Source organism: Onychostruthus taczanowskii, unplaced genomic scaffold (assembly GCF_017590055.1).
Source record: "Onychostruthus taczanowskii isolate IOZ18803 unplaced genomic scaffold, ASM1759005v1 scaffold174, whole genome shotgun sequence".
In the NCBI taxonomy this organism is placed as follows: Eukaryota; Metazoa; Chordata; class Aves; order Passeriformes; family Passeridae; genus Onychostruthus; species Onychostruthus taczanowskii.
Window position 1 is genome coordinate 1,246,986 of NW_024498951.1, and position 17,795 is coordinate 1,264,780.

At 38.2% G+C, this 17,795-nt stretch overlaps 1 protein-coding gene across 7 annotated transcripts in view; it reads right to left on the bottom strand.

The window, feature by feature from the left end:
• Nucleotides 1-288: 288 nt before the first annotated feature.
• ELAVL2 (ELAV like RNA binding protein 2) overlaps nt 289-17,795 on the bottom strand; it is a 44,390-nt gene continuing 26,883 nt past the window's right edge. For 2 of the 7 annotated variants that reach the window (XM_041400185.1, XM_041400181.1), the window contains exons 4-7: nt 8,344-8,497; nt 5,621-5,846; nt 1,732-1,770; nt 289-1,253 (exon numbers count right to left, since the gene is read on the bottom strand). In XM_041400185.1, the coding sequence (XP_041256119.1) occupies nt 923-1,253; nt 1,732-1,770; nt 5,621-5,846; nt 8,344-8,497 (750 nt within the window). In that variant the 3' untranslated portion in view covers nt 289-922. Of the gene's footprint in view, nt 1,293-1,731; nt 1,771-5,620; nt 5,847-8,343; nt 8,498-17,795 lie in introns of all 7 variants that reach the window. The other 5 variants (XM_041400182.1, XM_041400180.1, XM_041400186.1 and 2 more) reach the window with 4 other exon arrangements.

Below are 17,795 nucleotides of genomic sequence, written 5' to 3' on the forward strand. Positions count from 1 at the left end.
AAATTAAAGTGAGCTGCCTATCACTTAATAACCAGGATGATCAATGACTCCACTGATGATTACAAAAAATGAAACCAACAGTGCGTCCCATTAACTTTACTTCTTAATACAAAGGTCTCAAAAGTACTACATCATAAATCTTTCTAAATTTTTTCCCAACAATTGCAAATTTCCTGGTAAGTTTTAAAAGCTCACTAGGTGTCATATGAAGAGATTTCTCAAAGTATTCAAGTCAAAATATTTGTTCCAGGACCAGTAAAAAGTTTCTCCAAATTTTTATTTTTTTTATAAAAATAGATGCTTTTTTAAACCCACATCAAAGAGGCTCTTATCTCTTTGGCAAGGTACTGCTTTACGAAAAGTTCTCCAGTATTCTTACAATAAGCTTTTATAATGTGTTCCCATTCCCCAACCCAAATGAAGATGATGAAATAAATACTGCTTATAACTTTATAAATAAAATGTAAACTTCAGATACTTTTCTTGAACAACAAAACAATAATGCATTACAATGTAAATTAAACACAAAGCAAATCAAGAAATGACAAAAAAATTATAGTATTACACAAAGCCTTGACATTTACTCACAGATTAAAGGCAGTCATGTATAAAGAAAAAAAACTTCTTCCCTTAGCTGAAACATTTTAAAAGGTCCACCTTCTTCAAAGAAGGCAATAGAATACGCATTGTGACAGGTAAAAACCCTGTACCTCTTGTCAATACTCAAACACAAAAGATAGTTAAGAAGTTCTAATTCAAATATTAGCAATAAAAAAATCTCACATATTCTTAGGATGCTAAGTAGTCATTTTATCCCCATTTCCACACTGGCATACAACAAAGGCATTTACTAATGCATAAAGCTTTTGTAAATTGCCTTTGTTGTATAGTTTTCATGTATTAATGCACTGAGAATAACTTGTTAGGCTTTGTGCGTTTTGTTTGTTTTGAAGGAGACCTGCAATACTCTGTCACCAAGGCGGTATCCGTTTAGGCTGGCTATTGCCATAGCTGCCTCATCGTAGTTTGTCATAGTCACAAATCCAAAACCTTTGCACTTGTTGGTGTTAAAGTCACGGATGACCTTCACATTGGTCACTGCTCCGAAGGGTCCAAACATTTGCCAGAGGATACTCTCATCAGCATCAGGGGCCAAGTTGTACACAAAAATGCACCACCCAGTTCCTGCATGTCCAGGGATATTAATACCGGCCAAACTGGTCATTCCATCAATGGTCATTGGAGGAAACCTACTAAAGAATGAGGGAAAGCAAAACAGAATCATCACACAGCTGCTCACGCATAACCCCAGCAAAGAAATGTCAAAATAAAGGAAGAGAATGATACAGAGCTTTTCATAGAATGAACATGTTGCTCAGACTAGAAAGATAAGATAAAAAATATTTTTTGCCCCCTAACTGCGCAAATACTAAGTAAAAAAAATTATACACAAGTAGGGAGAACAGTGCTAGGTATGTCTGAAATGATGTAACAGAAAATCAAAAGGAAAGCATGCTATAAAACCAGTGAGGATTAGCAAGTCATTTGAAACAGGAATTCCATGGAACTGCTACAAAAGGCTTGTCTATTTCATGCAAAATGCATCAAAATGAACAACCTCAGCTGAAGTCTCAACATGCAAAAATCCAACGTAAGTCTTACTGAAAAGTAAGAGTTTGCAAAATACTTCAAAATAATTTGGTTGTTATGAACCAACTAATCCTTTATTACCTCTTTACTCCATAAGCTATGTTGAGCAGATTGTCCAACCTGCAAAACATTTAGCAACATGTTCAGTCTTCAGACTTTTCCACCATTTAAGATTAAGGAAACTTAGCATATTACTGTCATATCCATTACACTGTACAGAACCTCATACAATGTTAAAGTGTCACCACTGAAAGAGCCATGGCACCTTATTACACCTGAGAGTGAAGACAAAACAGATATTCTTTGTGGAGATGCTTATCGGGAAATAGGTAGCAGCATCCACCATCTAAACCCCACTCTGCTACAATTCTTGTGTAGTAATCACAATCATAAGAAGTTCATTTTATGAAGTGCACCACAGCCACAAATTTAGTCTAAATCACATACTGTTACCATAAAGTTACAGTCAGTGACCACATCAGTCAAGTTTTCCACACTACCAAACTGGCTGAGAAGATGACTTTTATTAAGGCTTCTGACATGTTTGCTACCATGACTATCAAGACAGAGGCAGTATTTTGGATCACTAGCAACTAATGTAACATTAACTCCAAAAAAAGATTTTTCATTTTTCTGCTCCTTCTGGCAATTCCAGAATGTTGGGAGACAGAAGGCTGGTTTGGCTGAGACGGCAAAAAAATTAAGTGTAAAGACAGTGGAGGCAAAGTCATGTGAATATGAAAAGAATATAGAGATATTGCTTGCCACTGGAGGGAGAAAATTTGTGTGGCCAAAGCTCAACAGGAGTTGAAGCTTGCCAACAATGTGGGGGACAACAAGTTTTAAAATAATCTCAAAGAGCAGTCCAAAAATAACACCAGCTTGTCACAGAATGAGAATGGTCATCACCCCAAAACAGGGACACAAACAAGGCAGAGAAGCTTAATTCTTTGCCTTCATCTTTAATGTTGATGATGGGCTAAGATGGTCCCAGTCTCCTGGGCAGTGAGAACAGTGAACAACCCTGAACTTGTGTGGGATCTCCTGCTCCAACTGAGTCCCTACAAATTTATGGGACCGGATGGGATTCATCCAAGAACACTCAAAGAACTGGCTGATGTCTTTGTGAGGTCTCTTTCAATGATTTTTTAAATGATCTTGGGAATATATGCAACCATTCCAGATCTCTCTGCAGAGCCCTCCTACCTTCCAACACACTCCCAGCTTAGTGTTGTCTGCAAATGTACTAGTGAAAGACTCAATCCCCTCATCCATGTCACCAATAAAAATATTGAAGAGAACTGGCCCCAGAACAGACCCCTGAGGGACACCTCTGGTGCCTGGCTGCCAGATGGATGCAGCACCGTTCACCACCACTCTGGGCCCAGCCATCCAGCCAGTTCCCAACCCAGCACAGAGTGCTCCTGCCCAATAAAGCCATTAGAGTGTTCAAAGGAGGGCCAAGAAAATGTTGAAGAGTCTGAAGGGGAAACTGTACAAGGAGCAGCTGAGGTCACCTGGTTTGTTTTCAGCCTGGGGAGCCTGAGAGGTGGCTGGCATTGTCACACTCTACACTTCCCTGTGAGGGGAAGAGGAGGGGCAGGCACTGATCTCCTCTCTCTGGCGACCAGTGACAGGATCTGAGGGAATGCTCTGAAGTTGTGTCAGGGAAAGTTTAGTTTGGATATTATGAACAGATTCTTCACTCAGAGGGTGGCTGGACACTGGAATAGGATTCCTAGGAAAGTGGCCATGTCACCAAGCCTGCCAGGGTTCAGGAATTGTTTGGACAGTGCCCTCAGGCAATGGTGTGACTCTTGGCCCTGTGCAGGGGCAGGAGCTGGACTTAATGATCCTTGTGGGTACCTTCCAACCCAGGATATCCTATGATGCTGTAATATTTCAGGGTGAAGTGTTTCATAAGATACACACATATATACTATTTTCAAGATTTCTCCATGTGGTTCTTGCCTCACCTTCCCCCAATTGTAGAATGCCACCACAACTCCAAACCCCTTGAAATAATCTAGCCAATATCTCAAATATGCAGTGCATACTACTCCTATTGCTCTTATTCCTGGAGTCCCTTAAACTGCTTCTTTCAAAAAATGCTCACCCTGAAGAAGCTCTTCTTTCTTTCTGACAAATCCCAGACACATCAAGAAGTCTTATTATAGATCAAGACTCAATAAAATATGAGCTTAGGTAAAAAAAATACACTTAATTTAGTTTTCCAGAAAGCACTGATTCTGCAGTGAGCTGGGTTTGCAGAATACACTGACAAGAAACTACTGAACCCCTAAAAGACCAGAAAAAGGAAATTAAATACTTGACTACTATCAGTAGACGGTGTGGATGACTGAGGTCTACTGTCATTGACATGAGCAGTGGAGAGCAAGGTGAAGAATTCTAGGAACACCACCACTTATAGGTTATTGTTACAAAGGCTGTCAGATGAGGACTTAATACAGTAATGGTATCACTTGTATGATTTTTCAGCAATTACCCTGAAGACTTGAAAACACTCTGGAAATATTATCATGGACTTTTACTGGAAAATTTTTAAAGATGCTTTAAATTATACATCTTATAGAAACTGAGGAACAATTATATCTGAAAGTCCAGCCCAAGCTTTCACTTAATGAGAAAAAAAGGAAGCATTGTACTGATTTTATTATTAAAGTTTAAGCTGTTGCTTTCATTATTAAAGTTTAAGCTGTTTTCAGGTCTCTGTCAGCTATTAACAGAGATGGGGCAACTGCATCAAAGTATGTGGAATAAGCTTGTGACACAAACCCCATGATCTTATTTCATACAACGCATTTGAGGCCATCCTGCAATTTCTGCCCCCAGACTCTGTCTATAGAATAATGGCAAGTCTACTTTTATGCAATATTCAGAACACTGTTGTAAGGTAGTCCTTTTATTACCTAGGAAATAGTAATAAGAGCCACAAAAAAGTAAATAAAATTTGTTATCCCCTCTCCTACAGCAGAACACCTACTCCTCACACCTGTGAGATGCAGCAGATAATGCCAAAAAGCTGAATGAAAGAAAAATATTAAAAAAATCTGACAGAAGTGCAGGCCATGAATTCTTGAATATTTGGTAAAAGCAAGCCTAGACAATGCAGAGCATTTGAAATTTGGTATATTCTCTTTGAAGAAAGCTGTCAACTGGTTTTGTTTCTTGAAAAGCAAAATAGAGATACTCTTTGAGTGTATTACTATTTAACACAACCCAGTCACACTGTTCAGGGGCAGAGGGAGGGAAGAAATAATCAAGATCACTGAAAAAAATCCAAGGTACTCAAGGATGTAGATAGTACAGTGTTTGTTTCACCTTGTTCTCACCATCTGTTCTTGTCAATACACTAAATAGCACAGGGAACTATACAGCAATACTTTCAACATGAGGGAACGTAAGTCCCCAAAATGCACATGCAAAAAATATGTCAGCAGTCTTTATTATGAAAGGTTGTAACAGGAGAAGACAAAGTATGGCATGGAGAACATAGACAACTAAACAGGAAAAAAAACCTGAAAGCTAGAATGCAGAGGAAAAATGTAGGGGTAGATAAACAGGAAGCTGGCTGTGGCATGCTACATGGCTAAGAAAAAAACACTCTATCTCCTAGATCAATATTAACTGAATTAACTTGCACATTCATCAAGAATAACCTAGGAAATGAAAAGTAATCTTTGGAAAAAAATTTAAGTGACTGAATACAAGAGAGATGCCACCTGGGTTTAACTAAGCATGCTTATTAGACATTGAAATGCTATCAATAGAATGGCACGCATTTTGGTTTTAGCTGTACTATGGTAGTTGCATAGCTGAAGTTTAACATTCTTGTGTTTCCTCCCCACACAGAAGTCAGACAAGCAGGAATGCACAAGAGTGGAGGCAATCAAACACGCCTGTGGGAACATGCAAGTTTCAGCACACTCGTGCAGATTATTTGACTTACCTAAAACGCTGAGCCTGCTGAGCTAGAGGGGCGGGATACCTTCTGTTTGGAGAATGGTACAGCTGGGAAAGAATGGCCTGATTGGTTTTTTGGCTTGGATTGTTAGCAAACTTTACAGTGATGGGCTCTGTGGCACCTGGAGGTTTCTGGCCATTCAAGCCCTTGATAGCTTCTTCTGCTTCAATTCGCTTGTCAAACCGGATAAACCCCACGCCCCGTGACACCCCTGCACAAGGTGAAAAAAGCATACAGCAATGAATTCACAGACTCCAGAATATTAGACGGTAACTTTTATTCGTGTGGCCAATTGCTACTTTGATGGTTGAATGCTGTGAACACATGATAACTTTGAGCTTAACAGAACTGATCTCTTGCATAAAGTAAGAAGTTTCTACTGTAATTTTCATTTTAGTTTTTAAATTAACTGATGTAAGACATTTGTGTAAAGAGCTTGTCAGTTTGAGGGAAAACAGTGGAAACCAATGCAGTGAGCCAAAGCGGAATTCAGAAACAAAGCAATTTTGTTGGATGGAGATGAACCCAAACCAGCTGCACTGCTACCTCTGGTCAGCTCATGCTACTCTGCAGTACCTGAAGTGACAAAAATTCTGCATATAGCTTAGTTCTCTGCTCTGTAGCAGCAAAAAAATGGCTTTTGCTCCCCTGCAGTATCTCCTGAAACTCTTTTTGGAGCAAATATCCTCAGAGGATGACAACGTGCACATACTATATTGCAATAATGGGAATTATGGCCATGTTTTAATAGTCAGTGGTTACCTCTGAGTAAAAGACTTGGTTTTGGTGAATCACCATACATCACTAGGTGTTACTTTTGAAGGAAACTTTTCTTCATACAGAAAAGTCAAAGGCAACATGCAAAGGAATCCAAAAGTGTTTATGGAAGGTCTTAGGAACATCACACATCAAAAATTCCAAACGTTTTAGACATAAACACATTGAACTACATTGGATACTTGAACCAATTAACATTAAACCTACTAACAGTCAACATTAGTTAGATCAATGTTTTGTTGTAATATTTAAAGTGCCATTTAGAGCCTCTTTACATTTTGGTTCATGAATAACCAGGTGAGTTAGACACTTGTCCTCAACTGAGAAAGACATTAATGACAAGAAATGTATTCTGTTCATAAACAATGATTTAAGCCATCAAAAGTGAGAATGAACAGGCATAACAAAAGCCTTAAAGAGGCAAATGTCACAGCTTCAACTTTGCATTTTTTATCTGTCAGTTTGTGTCACAACCTTATTATTCATACCATTCTAAGCCTACTTCTTCCAAATTACTAAAAAGAAGGAGGCAAGAAAGCTCAAGCCTTAACAACAATCTATATGCCAGAAAGTATGCTGCAAGGAGCAGGATTTATGAATATGAATATAATTGTAACACATATTAGAAGTTCAATTATATTTACTTACTGGTTCATTTGTTAAATGCCATCTATTTCTATGTATGAATATACAGGAACCTACTGTGAACAGCTATTTATTGCACAAAGACTAGGAATCTGTCCTGCAAATCTGCTACATGTACAAGGCAGTATTTGGCCTTCAGCTTTCTTTTCCAGGCCTCTCTACACTCTTAGCAACTCCACCTATTAAAACACTCTCTAAGTATTACGTGTCAACACTGAGATTTCTTTTAACGTAGTGGAAGTTGAAGGAGTACACACAAGTTCCTCTAAAGGTCAGCCAAAACTCAACTGCTGGCATGTACAAACTTTTCAAAGTAAGACAATTAAAAAACCTTATGACCTTCTGCAGCTGAAAGCTGTTTGCCAGCCAAGAGGATATGCAGCTTTGAAAAGGCACAATTATTAAAAAAAAAAAATCAAACCCAGCTTATTCAGGGAATAATTATGTGAGTAAATGACTTCATCTGTCCCACCCCTTAGTGCTCTAGAAGGGGGAGAAGTTGGAGAGTTCTCCAACCCTGCCTCTTTGTATGTTGCTTTGTACACTCAATGCTCCTGTCATGTACTTGGCTTTTCATTCAATTGCTTATTTCTGGCAGAAATCTCACAGCAGGTGATTCAGAAAACTACAAAGATTCTCAAGATGAGCCATCTAAGACAGCAAAAAACCACAGGCATTACTGTCCCGAGTCTGAAGATTAAGCACAAAGGGTCACAGACAACCATTACCTGATTGATACACATACTGCAATAATGCAAATAACATGCTACATCTTAGTACTTTATGACATGGGTAATCAAATAACTTACCTGCTCCCAAGGAACTCAAAGTTTATGTGTGTGCCCAAATTTAATGAGTTAGCTTGAAAACAGTCTTAATAGCAACTGCCAGTCTGGGGCTTCTGTAATCCAAGCCTCAGAGAACCAGCTATGCATTTCTGTATACAATTTTCTTTTTAGGAAAAAAAAATTTAATAGCATTTTGTAAGGCACTGGGAAACTACTGTTGTACAGCAGCTTGGAAAGCAAGATTAGAGCAGCTGCAAATTTATTACAAGTCATCAAGCTTCAGACCTGCACCTTCAGGGTGGAAATGACTCAAGCTGGCTCAGTAAACTACACAGTCTATTTCGGTCCATGCATATTTATGAACAATTCCAGGAGAAAAAAAGCATTTTCTGGCCTACATACACCTTTTATACATTATAAAGACAAGACTACTGTACTGAAAGATGAAATATCTCAAACTGTGATTCCATGAAAGGCCATGCAAAACTGCCTACTTACCAGTGACTTGGTCAACCAGAATACGAGAAGTAATAATACGTCCATATTGTGAAAAGAGCTGTTCCAGTTCTTTCTGGGTCATTGTTTTTGGAAGTCCACTAACATACAAATTTGCATCTCTGATAGAGGCTGAACTTGGTCGTGCATAAGAAACCTTAGGAAAAAAAAATTAAAAAAATCCTAGAAAACAAACACTTTAAAACTAGCTAAAATAAGACAGTATTATCTGTTCTGAGACATAAAAAGCATCTCTAACAGCAGACAAAACAGTTACTTTGCAAAGTCAGTTCAATAGAGTTTTTATTGTTTGTTTGCTTATTTGTTTTTTAGTTTGGTTTTTTTTTTTTTTTTTTTTTTTTTGGGAGCTAGCTTCCAAAGCATGGAAGGAATGCAACTTAGACCACACAGGAGCAGCTGACTACATGAATTTGTCTATAAAAAGTACTTCCAATACTTCCAAATAAATGAGAAAAGCTAGGTACCTATTCCTGCAAGCGTTGGTGGAGAAAGTGTACGATTAAAGCGACAAATTTGAGAAGTTCTACGAATGTCCCATGTTCCATGAATTCTCATTAAAAAGCACTAAAATATATCAGGAATTAAGACTTCAGTGTGATATGTAGGCCAAAGGCACAGAAAGACAGTCTGAAGCACTTAGAGGTTTGCAAGTGTTTTTCAAGTGCTGTGTATTTTGTACATGGTGAGCTTGCTACCAAATGACTCATAATCACAATCATTTATGAGATCAAGATAAACTCTGTTAGATAACTTTCACAGGCCTAAGAACGAATGGCAGAAGTAGGACTCTAACCTGTTTTTTGCCTGTTCAGCAGCTTGTCAATTTCTGCAACAGAGGCCTTAAAAACAAATGCCATTTATCAGTGAAATTCTTGGATCCTTTTGGACAGAATTCTTTTACCTGCTGCCTTGACATGTCAGTCAAAATATTTTAAGGTGATTAAGCAGATTCTTTGACCCTGAGACACATGCTATAAAACAGCATGTTCACTACTTCCTACTGAAGTTTGCACAAGTGGTGTTACTACAAGAATGATTGGGACAGAACATCTGTGGTTCTCCAATACAAAATACTTCATCTAGGCTTCTCACCTATGTAAAACATAAAAGCAAAAAGGATCCTCAAGAAGTAGTCAGATTTATCTCCTTTCCTTCCCTCCCCCTTCATGTACTGTTAGCCAATACCGGCAACTGGAACCTGAATCTGTCATTCTGTCTTTTTGCCTAATTCTCTGATACTTGTTTTCAAATAATTTCTGCGCAGACCAGCAGGCTCTTAAGATTGCTATGGAAGCAAAACAGAAGACAGCATGCTGAAGATTAAACAAGCAGTACCCTGAACACTGCTGTGATCCTTCAAGTTCCACCCAGAGACTTTGTGCAAGATACATTTGCGCGGGTTGAGGAGGACTGACCTCAAAAACTCGTAGCTATCCAGTATGGAACCTTTTAACTCACACTGTCTTGTTTTTTTCCACATGAGAGCCACACAAAAGCTAAAGCCCTACAATCAAAGTTACAGGAAAACAGAGTAAAGTTTGCCTGCATTCATCCAAAGAAGCAACAAAGACAGTGACAGCTACCCTTTTGGAATGAACAAACTTGTTCTACTTGCCCATTTAGCCCTGAGCTTCTTTGAGAAATAAACTTCCATGCCTCACTTGTCAGGATTTTAAGGAGACCCAAGACCAAGCAATGGAGACAGACTGCCTGGGGAACAGGACTAGTCTTAGTAAAAGAATGAATTACCAAACCCACGCAGCCATTGTCTTTCAAGGGGGAATTCACACTGCTGGACACATGCTGCCACATATAAAAAATATAAATTCACAAAGAGTCTATCAGAAGAGAAGAAACCTGCACAAAATATTTGCTGATTTACTGTAAGCTTACCGTATGCTACAGAACTGGTATATGTCAAGATACAAAGCAGCTTTTGCAAAACTCTCATTTTCCTCTGGTAAGTGAATATGTGTTCTTGCATTATGACAGCTGGTTCAGTATTGCCCATGCCCTCTCTGGTTAAAAACATTTCAAATAGTTTGACATAGCAGTCAAGGCCTACACTTTTCCAGTGTACGTACACAATTTCCAGAGTGCAAGTAAATGGAAGCAATACCCTAACCAGTATACCCTACTCTTACATATCCAATTTTACTGTTATTACCTTCAAGTGACTACTCCAACACACTGAATTTGGATACATTAGTCACAGCAATAACACATATTAAACCAAAATCAGTGGTTCATCACCAATATCTGTACACTATATTTAACCATCTTGCTAAGCACCAGAATTACTAGTCAGACAAAAAATCTGAAAGAAACATATAACTTCAGAAGTGCCACGTAATTTAAGTCAGCGCCATTAGTGAAAAACAAGGATGCCACAAAATATTACTGATATAAAATTCCTATTAAAAGAACCTTGCCTAGAGTATGTGATATACATATCCCTCTTTATTCTTGACATCAAAGTCCAGTCATTTCACCTGTAACGCACATTTAAAGCGGAGACACACTAGACTAATCTCCCTACCTATACCCTGTCAGTTTGCTCATTCAGTCATTACTTGCTGATAGTTCTCTATTTAGTCTCTTTAAACAACTTTCATATGGACTGAATTAACAACTGTGCCAAGATTTTCATTCCACATCTAATTCAACAGGTGAACATTTCAGTTACGCGATGTCAAAACCACTGAACACGAGGCAAGTCAAGAAACAGACTGAAAGCCTGCAGTTTTAAATACTGAATGATGACACACACTGTACAACACTGAACAGCACTACTCTGGAGATACCAATTTAAAAACAGTTTTACTGAAATTTTCCACTGCACTTAGTAGGAAAGACACTTGTTTCTGGAAGTGCAAACATTGCATCACCAAATCTAAGTATTTTCACTGCTCTAATACTTAATTTCCTAAAATGAGGATGAACTGATTCACAATTTTCAAATGAAAACTGTGAAAGCAGGTTGAACAAAGAAGCTACCAAAAATTATAAAGACCCACAGCCCCTACAAGTGAATGTTTCAGTTTGTTATTATCTGCTACTACTTATAGACACCTCAGTACTGTGCTTCGAGCTTTTATCTTTTTAATAGTAGACTAGTAGTACAAACTATTTGTATTCTCTCAAAAAACTTAAGAATTTAATATAATTTCTTCCTAAATAGCTCTACTTAATGTAGTCTTCCAAGTCTTTAAATCTGAAATCTTAAAATGCTATAATCAGTATTTCAGTAAATATTCACATTCACTAGCTCAAGTGCAATCTTTCTGCTTAAAACACAACTTGCCCTTAAGAGTAGTGGCCACTTCTTTTAAAATACATGTTTCTGTGGGGGAAAAAACTCCAATAAAAACTACCATCCAGTATGTCCAGATGAAAATGGGTTAAACCTACCTCCAAAGCAGACAAATTTATATTGAGAAAAGGAATACATTAGGAACAAGATGTCTCCTCAGCAAGCACATTAAAAACAAGGACATACTGCTTTTTCTTACAGCAATGTTCTCAGAGGCCATTGTGCCAGGCAAGTGTTCTCAACTTGCACTTCAATTTTTACGAGATGCCATGATTCAAGAACTCTTCTTAATTTGATTTCTAATAAGAAGATGCTGCAGCACACCACAGAGATGAGGTCTCAGCTGTCACTAGCCAGTGACAGATTGTTGTCCAAAACAGGAGAGTACATTGCTGTACATCCATCAATTCACTTGCTGTACATCCATCAATTCACTTCCTGTCTCCCCTTAAATAAGGACTGTTCCACTCCAAACAAAGCATCAAGGCCACTTTTTCCAATACACAAGACTACCTTACTGAACATGTACATGCTGTGCTGAGCTCATGGTGGAAGCCAGCAGCAGCACACTTCTGTGGACAGAGCAAACTGGAAATCCAGACTTCCCTTTGTCAAGGGAAAGGCAGCTTACATCTAGCTCTGTGGACTAAAAAGCCTCAACACGGCTCACTTGCAAGTTTAGATTAAGCTGGTAAACACAACCATATCCCATAAAGGTCCTATTTTAAAGCCTGCTGTACAATAGGGAATGCACTGAAAAAACAGACACTGAAACAACAGCCTTTCTGCATTTTCATCAGAAGAGTTTCATTATTTTAGTTCACCCCTCAAAGTGTTCCAGCTCCAACAGCTACAACCCACACCAGTCACAGGCCTGAGGTGGGTCATGGGATCCACATCTGCTGCCACTCAGCTGAAGGCATGAATGGACCAACCTGACAAATCTAAAGCTAAGACCAGTCTTTATATATCTGAGGGGACAAGGACCAGAAGTCTTCCTCAGGATATAACCAATTAAGGAGAGGACACTGCTCAAAGAGGAAGACCTTATAAAATGCTGCTGCATGTAGCACAGAGGAAGACCAGAAACAGGCTTTCAGAAGACTTGGTCTAAAGCAAATGACACCCAAAAATCCACTTGGTGAACTGAAGCAAATGTACATATGTGCCAAGAACAGAAACTAGCTGGAAATCCTGCCACTGATGGAAACAGAAGCAGAGGTTTTCCCAGAAGTCTCAAGATACTGTAACAGTTTTAAATCAGGGTCATAAATGTCTGATGAAAGAAAAACAATAATCAAGTTCACTGACATAAAACATGAGATGGGAATTATGCACTACCATCACAGAATAGCAATTCTGTTTTGCCCCTAGAAGGACCAGTACAGAAGAGCGCTTTAAAACTTGCAGTCAGTAACTATCACTGTTTTGCTAAAAATAAGAAATACTCGACTTTGAATTTAAGTACAAATAAAATACATTAAATGAAAGGAGATCAAGTCTCCAAAAATTTTCCATTTCCTACTTTTCACATTCTTAAAGAGTCTCAAAAGGCCTTTCTTCGTACTTCACATTCATGATTCTGATTCCCACTCATGCCCAAACAATGAGAGCACAGGAATTCCAGATGCACTAGTAGTAAAAAAAAGCAGTTACCTTTCAAGGAGGACAGGAGTACAGAGTACAATATTAAGGCTGCCACATGAATAATACAAACAGGAATAGAATCTTGAACACAAGACCTTGATTATTCTCCTGAATGAAATGAGTAAACCTCAGATTATACCTAAACAAGCTTCTACTAGTGACAGAGACTAGCAAACACAACACTTGGGCATCTCTTGCACTATTCCACAGACACATCTAGAAATGCACAAAACACATCCATTGTAACTTACAGTTTACCGAAATATCTTATAACCCTTCTGGAAAAATTACTACTGCATGGATGAAAGACAAGACAGTCAACATATAATATGACAAAAAAGCTAGAAAGCTGCTAGATTAACAGAGGTCTATTTGTCTCAAGACTACCATAATTTCAAAAGTAAGCATAACCCTGTTTTACGTTAATAAAAACTCACTCCTCAAGGTACAGGATTTAAAACAAAATAAATTAACAATAATTACAAAACCCCAACAAAACAAAGCAAAAAAAAAAAAAAAAAAAAAAAAACCAAAAAAAAACCCCAAAACAAAACAACAAAAAAAACCCTCAAAACAACAGACTGTAACAGATCTCCATGCCTGGCATTTGCAGCATTTTGCATCCATGCGGAAAGCCACAACCTTCTTAGCAGACTTTGTGTAGCATGGGGAGGGCAGGGTACAAAGATGCAGCATCAATCTTAGTAGTAGCAAGCAGGTTTTTTTTTTTTGTTTTCTAGTCTTTTTTTTTTTTTTTTGGTTCTTACTTGCATTAAGACTTGGCTTTTTTTTGAGCAATGCTTGCAGACTTCCCATCAACTCTACACAGAACTGCTGATCCCGTCTAGTATCTCCATTTCTGTGTGGAGAAATGCAGGAAGGACCTTACTAAACTGCTGAAGTGCTCTGGCTGCAGAGCTGCTCAGCAGCCTTAGGGTGAGCTGCACTGGCCAAAGGATTCTCTCCCTCAGAGAAACGGGGATGGACTCTTGCAGGACACTCTAATCAGCAGCAACATGGCACTTGGGGCTCAAACAGAAAAACTGTGATTGTGAAACACAAGGACAGCACATTTTATGGTTTGGCCTGGCACCCTGTGCGAATGGACAACCAACCACCTGCCTACAACGTGGTGTACAGGAAGTGACGGCAATATGCACTAAGGAATGAATCCTCCACTGAATATTATTCAGCTACGTGAAAAACAAGCAGCCAGTTTTAGTTGGCTAAGTAGCATTCAAACTCTGAGGAGATTTGACTTTCAGTGAAGAAAAATTTTACCTGGGAGTGAAAAGACGTGTGTGTGTAGTATTAAAATCAAAATGCTATCAAAGCTTTAACTGTTAACATAACTAAAAGATTGTATAATTTGTATAACTCCTGCAGAAATTTAAGGGAAAAAAACCAACCTTTAAATTTCTTCCAAGAAAAATTTTTCTGTTTCAGGTCTGCTAGAACAGTGCAATCTAACCTTAAGAATACAATCCTGAGATATTAATCACCCTGTCAAGACCACTAAATATTCTGGCATCAGAGCTCCTCTCTCAGCCTTGCTGACTGAAAACTCACTAGCTTTAATTTAAACTTCCACATAGGATTCCCTTTTGCTCCTTACTAGATCAATGTTCTTTAATACTAGTGGAGGGGCAGGTGGGAATAAAAAAAAAAAATCAGGAAGGTAAGGAGGGTTTCTCTCACCTTCACAGCTCACTCGCCTCTGGTATTTTAATAGAGTTTCCACACAACTCGTGCAAACTTCATTGCCACGCAAGCATATTGGTTAATCAGATAATTACTACAAAAAAGGGACACTATCTCTACAAGTATCAGTGGTGAAGAGAGGAACAATATCTCAATAGTTTTTATCTGTGGCACTGAACTCAGAAATCAAACTAGCATCTCTCTCTTTTTCAGTGTTTTTCTATTTCCCATTAAGTGTCTGAAGTGTTTTTAAGAGTACTATCATTGGTAAAATTTCTTAAGGATGCAGCTACTGAACAGTTAAGTTAGAGGAATGAATCTTCTTGTAAATCTAAGTAGTAGTTCAAGACACCAAGTAAAATCACATTGCATAACGCCAGCTTGCAGCACAGCCCTCATTTCAAGTCCTCCCTTGCTATATACAGAACTTTTTTGAGCATTTGTAAAGCTAATGCTTAGTATTCACTCTTCTGCTGAAGTCTTAACTAGCTCTTCTCATTACACAACTTTCTACAGTAGGGCAATCAACTGGGTGGTGATGGCAAAATAAGACATTTTGTGTTTGTAGCCACAGAATTAGTCAAATTCATTCCAATAGGAAGTTGGAAGAATGTTGCATATTAAGCCTGTTTTTATTATATGCAAACTTATAAAGGAGAGGGAAGAAAACCTACAGATTTAATAATTTAGATAAAATATTGCTTAAATTTCTATTCCCCTGACAGGTAATAATTACCCATGTAAACATCCCAATAAGCCGAAGAACTTCAGAGAAGGAAAACCTTATTAACTTTGACACTATTAAATTTAGCTCTACACTAAGTAGAATACATACATCCTATAAATGCTAACTTATAGAAAAAAACAACCCCAAGGCCTCTAGCAAACTATTTTCCCCTCTTTCCAACACATACTTGCATACATGTCTACACATGTCTCACCAGCATTCTCTTTCAAGAGAAATGCCAGGTCCTGCATGCAGGGGGGCTCTACCACTTCAAGCCCTCAAAAGGGAGGAACGAGCGCAGCATTACAGTCAACTTCAGTGTCCCCTCGGCAGCTACAATCCGCAAAGGACTGTGCCCATCATTAAGGCAGCCTAACTAACATCCATGAAGAAAAGTCAAAAATATTGTCTTGTGTCTTCCTGTCTATGTAGAAAGCTGCCTCCTACTCACCATCCTGCACAGCTCTCAGTCAGTCTAGAGGCCATTTGCCTGCACACTCCTTTTTATACAGTGAATCTTAAAACACTCTTGTTAATGCATATCTCTTTTACTTCACATTGAAAGATATTCCTGTTCAGATAATGTCACAATAAATTCACTTGGATCTTTTGTCTTTTTAGAAGTTTTCTCATAAAAATCTCCTAACGAAGGGGAGGGAAAGCCATGCAGGACTTCTCCTCTCCCAAGCAAAAGCCAAGACAACAAGAACATGCACTCAATTTTCTTAACCCTATGCGTAAATCAGTGACTCTCATAACTGGTTTGTTTCTCTGAGTTTTCCACATTTGGGAAGAACTGATCTTTCCAGGACAACCTAAATGAAAAAAAAAGCAATGGACAAGCAAACAGGTAAGAAGAAAAATCACTCCAGGCACAAAAATCCACATTTTTACTGTCTCTTAAATAGAACAGAGATAAAAAGCTTGCCAGCAGCATCATCTTCCAAAAGAAGAGCCACAGAAAATATTTTACCTTTTATGAGATGCAATCTGTTTCCACACTAAAGTTGCATAGCTTAGTGAAGCTCAAACTTCATAGGCTATGTGCAGTACACATAAACCTGTTTACATTGCAATAAACCATAAATTATACAACAAAGGGCACGATATAATAATGGATGCATACCGTCCAGCTGAACAGGGTTCACATATTAAACACTGGCTTTACCAGCAGAGTATACACCCATCCTTACTATTCAGTTAAATCAGAAGGCAATACATCCACCACCAGGTTAGACAAGACTAAGACTGCTAATCCTTGCTTTGGAGATACACCTGAAAATTGGTTGAGATATTTTGCAAAAAAATCAGTAAAGTATTCCATAAAGCATTCCACAGGATCTTCTTTTAAAAAAGGGAAGAGGTAATAGGATTTTGTGTTGCTATCAATGTTAAAAAACCCAATCCTTAATCCAGCATTTTGAAAATCCACATTTTTCAATGTATTTTATTTCAAGAAAACACTAAGTGGCATGCCCTTAGGGATGAGAAAAAATATATCCAATGACGCTCAGGCTAGTAGAGAAGCTGTGGATCAGAGGTATCTGTCACAGCCGCAACCCAGAGCACCACACATCAAGGTCAGGACAGTCAGTTTCCTCTGAGTAGGATTACACTGAGTTCAGTCACAATGTCAGGATACATCACACTGTGACTGAACCAGCAAAGCTTCTTCCACTTTTATATACTAATGGGAAGCAATTGAACCATCAATCTAGCAAAGAAAGAACAAACCCCTAATTTTTTTCTTTTGAAGCCTAAATATACACTAGCACTCCTATCCAATAATTTTTCATATGAAAGTATACATAAACGTCTCAATTACATGAATTTTTTGAAGCTGAAAGTTATGGGTTAGATTCTGAATTTATCAGATTGGCTGGGTTTTCATTTGGGTTGGTTTTTTGGTGTTTTTGGGTTTTTTTTGTGTGTGGGTTTTTTTTTTTTCTTTCTTTCTTTTTTGGTTGGTTTGTTTGCTTTTTTGTTAACTTTTTTTTGTGGGAGGGGAGGGGTTTGTTTGTTTGTTTTTTGTCATTTGTCTCTGGA